This window comes from Gracilinanus agilis, chromosome 4 (genome assembly GCF_016433145.1).
Source record: "Gracilinanus agilis isolate LMUSP501 chromosome 4, AgileGrace, whole genome shotgun sequence".
Classification (NCBI taxonomy): Eukaryota; Metazoa; Chordata; class Mammalia; order Didelphimorphia; family Didelphidae; genus Gracilinanus; species Gracilinanus agilis.
Window position 1 is genome coordinate 79,324,096 of NC_058133.1, and position 10,348 is coordinate 79,334,443.

Here is a 10,348-nt window from a genome sequence, read left to right on the forward strand (position 1 = left end):
CTTGCCCAGAGTCACATAGCAAAGGCTGAATCTGAACTTCTGTCTTGCTGTGCTCTCTCTATCCCCTCCACAGCTAGGCTCCCTACCCTACCTAGCTGCCTCTTTCCCTGTGGCATCTTGATGTCCCTGTCATTTCAGGTGGCAACAAAGAGGATCAGGCAGGAAGCTGACTCTCTGTCAAGCCTGGTAACAAGACATATAACGGAGTACAAACGCTTGCAAGACCGCCTGGGAGACTGGGAAGAGGAAACACAGCAGCTGTTACAAGATGGAGAGAAGGAGAGACAGGTACCCCATACCACTGAGAAGAGTTTACATTTATAAAGCACCCTGAGGGTTACCAAGGGCTGTCTTCTAAACAACTCTGTTTAATAGGTCATTTAAATCTGATTTCTTATCCTCATTTTATAGATGAGAAAACTGAGGCTCAGGGAGCCTAGGATGACATAGCTAGTCAACAACAGTCAGGATGTGAAAGCAGGTCCTCCGATTCCAAATCCAGAACAAATATGGCACATTGGATTCTATCTAAAGGCATTCTGAAACGAGCCTATTTCTATCCAGGCTGAGCTTCAAATATAATGTTAGTCACCCAGAAGCACCCAATGAGTCAGTGCTCAAATCTGGGGATACCATTCGGACCTTTTATTATTTTATTTTGGGGTTCCAGCCATTTGCTGTGCTATCTCCGAAAGGCAGTGAGAGATGAAAATTATAATTTTCAGGATGACGTTTTCAAAACCTTGGATCAGAGATTGTTTTGGCCGCGGGGATGTGTCCTTGAGTCATCCAATGTTATGTCCTTTCCCAAAGAGCGGGAGATTTCATCTGGTCTCATGTTCCTGCGAGGTCAATCATGGCATTCTGTTATCATGAGAGAGAAATGTGTCGGGGTTAATTTTGGCGAGCAGGAATGTGCTTCTGGGTGGATGTTCCACGGGCTCTAATCTTGGTTGTTCTTGGCTATTTACAGAAATCAGATCAGCTGCTTTCTCGTGCCAATCTTGCTAAAAGCAGAGCTGAAGAGGCATTGAGCATGGGCAATGCTACTTTTTATGAAGTGGAGAGCATTTTAAAAAACCTCAGGGGTGAGTCTTTATGAACGATTTTTAAAAAACTAGAACCCATGATTTTATTGATGTAAAACAGATTGGTAAATACTTTAAAAAACAAACCCCTTACTTTCTGCCTCAGTAACAACTCTAAGACTGAAGGGCAAGGACAAATGAGGTTAAGTGACTTGCCCAAAGTCAAACTTAAGAAGGGTTTGAGGTCAGATTTGAACCCAAATCCTCCCAACTCCTGGCTTGGCTTTCTATCCACTGAGCTACCTCACTGCCACTCTGTATTCTCTTCTGTATAAAAGCTAGTTTTTATGTAGCATTTTAAGGATGGCAAAGCATTTTACAGATATGATTTCACTTAATCATCATAATCACTCTGGTGTGTAAGTGCTATCATTATTCCCATTTTACAGATGAAGAAATCACAGCAAATAGAGATTAAGCAGCTCTCTAGGGTTGCACAGCTAACAGTATCTGAGGCAGAACTTGAATTCAGGTCTCCTTGACTCTAGGTCCACCAGCCTTTCCAGGTCTAGGGGTGACTTGTCCATGGCCATGATTCTAGAACCTCAGTCTTCCTAAGTCCAAGGTCAGCTCAGCTCTCTAACCATTATGCCAAGCTGATTTGGAGTCCTTATTAATTTTATTAAAATTACAGTAGCTATATCTACATCTATAGTGGTTTGCAAAATACTTTACCTACATTATCAAATTTAAGCCTTGAAATAGCTCTAGGGAAGGTGTTCTGTAGGGATTATTATTCCCATTTTACAGATGAGGAAGCATGAGTCCAGTGACCAGCTTGTGGTTGCACAAATAATTTAAGTGCCAATTTGAACCTGGATCTACCGGACTTGAGTCCAGAACTCTCTTTACTGGGACGTGCTGTCTCTTTGTCTTCTTTTCCTCTGCTGGTGCTAGAGATGGATCTAATTAGTCACACTAGTAAATGCTTGTAGTTGTTCCCAGGAATAGGGATCATTGCCCCCTGGTGTCAGTGTTAGTATGCTTCATTAGTGTGGGACACAGCAGGAAATCCCTGTTCATGACTCCAGGCTCCTTCCTTACAGAAAAGAAGGGAAACTTTCCCAGGGTCTCCTTTCTTCAGATTCTCTATATTCTCTTCCTATCCAAACCCACCTATATTCTTTCTCTCACCTTTTAAAAATTATTTTATTTATTCACTTATTTTATTTTGAAGTGTCTAATGATTTCAGGGGTGTACAGAGCCCTTTTTTAAACCCTTAACAAATGCTTGAGCTGGTAGCACAGTGGATAGAGCACCAGGTCTGGAGTTTAGAGGACCCAGGTCCAAATCTAACCTCAGATATTTCCTAGTTGTATGACCCTAAGCAAGTCACTTAACCCCAGTTGCCTTGCCTTTGTTGCTGTTCTGTCTTAGAAATGATACTTAGAATTGATTCTAAGACAGAAGGTGAGAGGGTTTTTTTTTTTTTATGCGTGTTTGTGGATTGATTAAACTTCTTTTATAAATGCAGATCAGAACCTACTCATAGTCTAACATGGTTGCTTTGGGCACTTAGAAATTAAATGATTTGCCCAGGATTGCACAACTAGTGTGTGTCTGAGGTAGGATTTGAACTTGGGTCTTCCTGATTCTGAAGCCAGACAGCTCTCTTTAAAATGCCACGTCTCCCTTCTCTTTCTTAGTAAGGAGGCTCAGGAACATAAGTTTCAAGTTTAGAACTCAGTGTTTGGGGCTATAAATTCTAAACTTTTGTCAGTTCACAACCTGTGTGGTCTTGGGCTAAGTCAGTACTTACCTTGGTTGCCCTTTTTGTAATAGAGATGGGTGGGCAGGTGAGAACTGACTGAACATTTAGAGAATCTACCTGATGAATTCGACTTATGGTGAAATGTTGCCTCCATTCTGGGAGGCTGTAATCTGTTGGGGCTCAAACCCCCAGAATTCAGGCTTTGGGTTTCCTTTTGAGAGTTGGCCCCCAGATTCTAAGACTCTTTCTCTTTCATTGTCATTAGTTATTTCTTGGTCTCACAGCACTATCTTCTCCCATCTCAGAATTTGATCTGCAGGTCGGAGATAGGAAAACAGAATCAGAAGATGCTCTCAGGAGACTCCCCATTATCAGTCGGATGGTTGCAGATGCCAATGACAAAACAGGCCGGGCAGAAGCAGCCCTGGGCAGTGCCTCTGCAGATGCCAGGCGGGCAAAGAGCATGGCAGGAGAGGCGCTAGAGATCGCTGATAATATTGAACAGGTAAAAGTGAGGAAGACTCTGCAGGGCATGTTGGGGTAGGGGAGGAAAAGGACCACGAAGGAGGGTGAGAAGGGAAATCACGTCTGCCCCATTTTGGCTCTTGAGGCTCCTAAATGAGGTCGTGGCTCTGCCTAATCCTGTGTCTAGGTGGTTGACCTCTTCTTGGGTAAGATACAGGGTTGTCACCAGCTCGGACAAGAAGGACCCTTATTTGTGGTCCTATATGGACCCCTTTCTCCAGTTAAAGGGTCCTAAAGTTCTCACATTAGATTATACAAGTGGGACCCTGGGACTAGGCATCAGAGCAGGTATAACTTATCCAGGTGACCATGATATCAGTGTTTTGATTTCAGAACCTGGGAAAACTACAACCAAAGTCCCAGCTGTGACTCTCTCTCTTATATTTAGTCTCCTACTAAGAAGGGGTAATGATCTTCTTCAGCCCATATTTGAAAGCTGAATCTAATAAATCAGTTGACAAGACAGAGACGAAGACAAAAAAAGACAGAGACAGAGACAAAGGCAGAGAGCCAGAGAGAGAAATTCTCCTCTGCCCGGCCAACCAGGAGCTCTTGAACCCTAAGCTATTTAGGTTTACTAGGTCTCCTAGGAAGAGATAGTACTCCATCTCTACCAAACTGTGGATGCTTCAGATACCTATAGAAACAAAGTTCAATGATATGCCATGAGCAATGACCAGGTATATGTAATTTTCTTTCTAGAGCATCTAGCCCACAGAGCCCTATATAGTGGACTGATATGGTCCAGAGGTAATAGCTCCCAAGCTCTGGCCATATTAACCTCCCATGATATGGCCGGCCACTCTCTCCACCTTAAGAAAAACCACATCTCCTCAAAAGGCACCAGGGAAGTTATTCCAAAGACTGTAGGAGTTAAACAGCAAGCTGCAGAGAAATATGGATTTGTTTTCCTTCTTTTCTGTTTTCCCATCTTGCTCTTGACCTGTTTTCTGTTCCGTTAATGTTCAAGCTGAGAGAGGAACACAGTCATGTTGTTGTCACCCTTCCAGGCTTTGACAGACCCCAAGTTGACTTATCCAAAGCTAAGCCTGGGGATGGGTGTGTTCCCAAACCTGGCCTTTTCTCAGCAAATCTAGTTCATGTATTCATGGGTCAGCCGCAGCTGTTTCTTTTCCTAATTTGTCTTGGGGATGTTTTCTTGCCTTGCAAATGTCTCCTATCAACCATGGCTCCGTTTCACCTCCCAGGAGATAGGGAGATTGAACTTAGAAGCTAACACAACAGCAGATGCTGCCTTGGCACTGGAGAAGGGAATGGCCAGTCTGAGGAGCGGGATACGGGATGTGGAAGGAGAGCTTGGAAGGAAAGAACTGGAGTTTGACCAGGATGGGGACACTGTGCAGATGGTAAGTGTCCAGAGATTGTCTTGAGATTGACTTTCTAAGCCGTCCCATTAAACACCTCCATAAGTCACCCATGTTTTCTATTCTTTAGGTGATTCAGGAAGCCCAAGGAGCTAATTCCAGAGCCCAAAATGCAGGTCTTACCATCCAAGATACACTAAATGCCTTGGACGGCATCCTGAGTCTAATAGGTATGTATGGTCTTCCAGCATATTAATGCCACAATATTATAAGCTTTGAATGGTCTAGGGGAGAAAATGCTGTCTTCTCCTTTCAAGAAACATTTATTATCTACTGATCATGAGATACTGTATTAAGTGCTGAGAACACAAAGACATAAACAGAACCAGATATGCCCTCAAGAAGCTTACATATTACTGGGAGAATATAATATTTACACAAATAAGTATATACAAGATATTTTGACCACAGAAGGAATGGAGGAGATAAAATCTCTATGCTGTTGTGAAAGAAGCTAAGGGTCTAAGAGGCAGATGAGAGAGTAGATTTCAGGGCTTGGGTTTATGAAGAAGCGGACGAGAGACTTAAATTTGGCAAATAGTTCAGTTTGGCTAGAATGTAGACTCCATGAAAGAGAAAAATAAAAAATAATAGGAAAAAATAGAAATAGATAATCTATAGAATAGATATTAGAATAGAATAGATAAATAGAAATAAATAGAAAAATAAAAATAATAGAAAAATAGAAATAAATAGAAATAGATAATCTATAGAATAGATATTAGAATAAATAATAGAATTGACAAATAGAAATAGATAAATAGAAAAATAAAAATAATAGAAAAAAAGAAGTAAATGGAAATAGATAATCCATAGAATAGCTATTAGAATAGATAGATAATAGAATAGATAATAGAATAGACAAATAGAAATAGATAAATACATAGAAAAATAAAAATAATAGAAAAAATAGAAATCAATAGAAATAGATAATGTATAGAATAGATATTAGAATAGATAATAGAATAGATAGAGGTAGATAAATAAATAGAAAAATAGAAATAAATGGAAGTAGATAATCTATAGAATAGATATTAGAATATGTAGATAATAGACATAGAAATAAATAAATAGAAAAATAAAAATAATAGAAAAATAGAAATCAATAGAAATAATCTATAGAATAGATATTAGAATAGACAGATAAATAGAAGAGATTATAGAATAGATAAATAAGTAAATAGAAAAATGAAAAATAATGGAAAAAAAAGAAAGCCATTGAAGGGTTTGGGGCAGAGGCATGATTGACACCTACCTACATGAAAGGTGGATTGGAGAGGGGAGAGATTGTTTGCAGCGAAACCAATTCATTACAGTCCAGACATGAAGTAATTCCTTAGCTAGGGTGTTTTAGGTAGGATAGTGTCTGTGAGAGGGGAAAGGAGAGGATAGATTCTAGGGATGGGAAGATAGAATTCACAATAGAGCAGTTTATTATGTGTAGGTACTGATGGAGAGGGAAGTCTCAATAATACCTATATAAGATTGTGACCCTAGTTGACTGGAAAGATGACAGTGGCCTTCCTAAGACTGGGGAACTGGAGACTAGAATTTAGAGGAGAACGTGATGAGTTCTGTATAGGATGTGTTGATTTTGAGATGCCAATGGAACATCGAGGCCAAAATGTCTGAGAGGTAGTTAGTGATGTAGGTCTGGAATTTAGAAGAGAGGTAAAGGCTGAATTTATTGATTTGAGAGTCACCTTCTTGAGATGACTGTCGAACCCATGGAAGCAAATGAGATCACCAAGAGAGAAAGTACAGAGAAATAAGGCAATAAAGCCCAGGACAGACTCATAAATACCTAGAAAGGTTTGGGTGAGAAACATAGGGGAGCTAGAGGGTTATCTCTGGTCCTATTTGAAGGTAAAGAGAAATTTGGAATCACTGTGGAACTTGAGAAACGCCTAGAATTCAGTCCACTCTGCCCTTCCCCTTTTTATATCACGCTGCTTCCCTTAAACCCTGAAAGATCATTTGGAATAAAAGATTCTTGGATGGGGTGGGGGTAGGGGAACAGCTAGATGGCTCAGTGGATTCAGAGCCAGACCTAGACTTGGCAGGTCCTGGTCAAATCTGGCTTCATACACATCCTAGCTGTGTGACCCTGGGCAACTCATTTAACTCTCAAATTTCTTACACCTCTTCTTCCTTGGACCCCAAACCCAATATTAATCCTAAGACAGAAGGTTAAGTTTAGCATCTTCTCCCCTTCCCACCCTCTAACACACACTTACACACACACACACACAGAGATGAATTCCAGGAACTAGCAATTTGTTTCTTTGTTTTCTTTTTAGCACAGGTCAGGTATGAATGTCAGTGAACACTGCTGGGTTTTTCAATAGGTGGCTTGAATTGGCCTAAGGCTGTTGAATCTTATTTGAACCAGACTGGTCTGGCCAGGTGCTATTCAAGCTGGTATTCCTTGTGATGCCTTGTGGCTAGAACTTGACCTGAACTCAAATGAAACACCTATTTGAATTGAACAGAATCTCATTGGATTTCCTAGATTTCAAGTCAGAATCATAGTCTGCATCCTTTCCCAGCCAGCTGAAATCCATCTCCTAAACTTTTTTTTCCTATAAAGATATTTTATTTGACAAGTTACATATAATAACAATTTTCACATGTTTTCTGAAATTATATGATCCAAATTATCTCCTTCTCTCCCTCCCTTTCCTCTCACTTCTAAGAGATGGTAAATAATTTCATCTTGGTTATACATGTATTATCATACAAGACATTTCTATATTGTTCATTTTTGTAAGAGAATAATCACATAAAACCAAAACTTCAAAGTAAAAATCCAAATAAACCCAAGTGAAAAATAATATGCTTTGATCTGCATTCTGACTCCAACAGTTTTTTCTCTGGAGGTGGATTGTATTTGTATTCTTCATCATCATAAGTCCTTCAGAATTGTCCTGGATCATTGTATTACTGAGAGAAGCAAAGTCTTTCACATTTGATTATTCCACAATATTGCTGCTACAGTGTACAATGTTCTGGTTCTGCTTATTTTATTCTGCATCTGTTCATGTAGGTCTTTTACCAAAATCATCTTGTTCTTCACTTCTTACAGCATAATAGTATTCCATCACCATCATATGCCACAATTTATTCAACCATCTCCTAAACTCTTTTTTTAAACCCTTACCTTCTACCTTAGAATCAAGGCAGAAGAGTGGTAAGAGCTAGGCAATGGGGGCCAAGTATCTTGCCCAGGGACACACAGCTAGGAAGTGTCCGAGGCCAGACTTGAACCTAGGACCTCCCGTCTCTAGGTCTAGCTCACTGAGCCACCCAGCTGCTTCCTGTCTCCTAAACTCTTAAAGTTTGTGATGACCCTCTGCAAAACACTAAACCTGAGCAAGTTTCTGAAAGTTGTTAAGGACAAATAGCAATAGTTTCCCTGCAAAGGATTCAAAAGCTGTAGGATAGCACTGACCCTGAACCTAGGGCACTGGTGTGTTGGGTAGTCACACATCTTGGATTAGGACAAGGGCCTCATCATTTTTTACCACTTTTTTTAGACTATGGACCTAAATATATCACTAGGAGTAATTTCAGTAGTATCCAATTCTTCATGACAAAGATATGAATTTGGGATTTTCATGGCAAAGATAAGAAATGGTTTGCCCTTTCCTTCTCCAGTTCATTTCACAGTTGAGGAAACTGAAGCAAAAAGTGTTAAGTGACTTACCCAGGGCCACATAGCTAGTAAGCTCATCAAGAGGTCCAAAAATGGTTTTTAATGAAAGGTTTAACTAAAGATCAAGTAATGAAAAAGGAGGTGACAACAAGGCCCGGCTGCCAGTTGTGAAGTTGATATCCCTACTTGATGGCTAAGTGCTCCTAGTTGGAGAAGCTATAGAGCCCATCAGAGCCAAGGGAGTGAGCTTTGGGGAAGAAGCCAGTTCCTGGGTTCCCATAGGGATCAAACAAGCCATTGGCTAAGACAGTGATTCCCAAAGTGGGCGCCACCGCCCCCTGGTGGGTGCTGCAGCAATCCAGGGGAGTAGTGACGGCCACAGGTGCATTTATCTTTCCTAGTAATTGCTATTAAAATTTAAAAAATTAATTTCCAGGGGCGTTAAGTAATAATTTTTCTGGAAAGGGGGCGGTAGGCCAAAAAAGTTTGGGAACCACTGATCTAAGAGTTGGGATATTCTTGGGTGTCAGCAGATCATATGGAAGAGGGAAAAGAGAGTGGGTTTTCATGTCAAAGGTGAGTTGAGGCTCAAGAAAAAAGTCAGAATGGGCACAGATTGTATAATTTAACCTCCAGGGGCCTCAGGTTCTTCATATGTAAAATGAGGAGAGGTTGGATTAATGGACCATCCCATCTAGTGCTTGATTCTAAATGGTTTATAGTATTGGTTCTGTGAGGTAATTCTCTGGGCAATAGCTGGGTCTCTAAGAACATGCACAAACCTCTCAGCCCAGCCTGTTCTATCTTCAAAAGGCACCATTCAGGCCAGACTTCCTTGAAGTTCAAACTTTAGAAAATTTGGCACCCCATTGGTCTCAAGAACATGGTGGACAGGAAAGAGTGGAAGAAGACCTCATGTGTTTTTAGAGACATCTGCTTGTAGAATTTCCTTGTTAACTCGTTTCCTGTTCTCTGAAATAGATCATCCCAGCAGTGTGGACGAAGAAGGGTTAATCTTGCTAGAACAAAACCTCAGCAGAACCAGAAACAAGATCAATGCTCAGCTACGGCCCTTGATGTTGGAACTGGAGGACAGAGTTCGCAGGCAGCAAGGCCACCTGCAATCCCTAGAAGCAAACATCAGTGGGATCCTGGCTGATGTCAAGAACTTGGAGGATATTCAAAACAACCTGCCTCCAGGCTGCTATAATACACAGGCCCTAGAGCAACAGTGAAGTGGGCCAGGAGATTTCTCTTCCTTGTTTCTCAGGTCACAGATCCCAGAGTTGAAGGGACAGCTGTGGTAGGGGTGGGGGTGGGAGAGGGACAATTGGACCTAACCGAACCAGTCTTGCTCAGATCAACTGAACCTGATTCCAGTGCTGTGACTGTAAGCCAAGCAAAGGTCTGGCTGCATGAGTGTGGTTCTATTTGTTTCATCATGTTAGGTAATGAAGCAAATGGCATTACACCATGAGACTGATAGAGCAGCCAAGTCCCCAGTTCTGAGGGGAGGGTTGGCACGAGGGGAAGTGGCCAAATCAAAACATACCATCCATAACATGGAGGGGATGGCAAATTGGGCTTTTTAAGAGTAAAAATATCTGGAGGGAGAAGTGTCTCCAATTCATGGGGATCAACCATCCTTGGACCTTGCTTTGGCCCATCTAGACACATTCCCAGGGGTCTATCTTGTGGTACTTTTCTCCTGGGTTCTAGGTTTACTTTCCTCCCAACCTTCATGGAAGTGAAGGCCAGATGCTCCCCTCTTATGGCAGGATTGAACCTGCTGTCCCACTGACCTTTATGCCTTTGTTCCCTCACACCTAATTCTTTTTGCCCCAAGTGAAAAAAAAAAGACTAGTATCTATTCTACAGAAAGCCTTAAGAGCAAGTGTGCATTCAAGAGACTTGCTTGGAAAATATAATCATGCTCCGATTCATCTTTCTGAATCTTCTGGGCAAAAAGAGAATGCTCCAAGC

At 41.2% G+C, this 10,348-nt stretch overlaps 1 protein-coding gene across 1 annotated transcript in view; it reads left to right on the plus strand.

The window, feature by feature from the left end:
• LAMC2 (laminin subunit gamma 2) overlaps positions 1 to 9,600 on the plus strand; it is an 89,871-nt gene extending 80,271 nt beyond the window's left edge. Inside the window, 6 exon segments of the mRNA XM_044674901.1 lie at positions 139 to 288; positions 974 to 1,088; positions 3,106 to 3,305; positions 4,534 to 4,692; positions 4,781 to 4,880; positions 9,347 to 9,600. Of these exon segments, the coding sequence (XP_044530836.1) occupies positions 139 to 288; positions 974 to 1,088; positions 3,106 to 3,305; positions 4,534 to 4,692; positions 4,781 to 4,880; positions 9,347 to 9,600 (978 nt within the window).
• Positions 9,601 to 10,348: the final 748 nt, after the last annotated feature.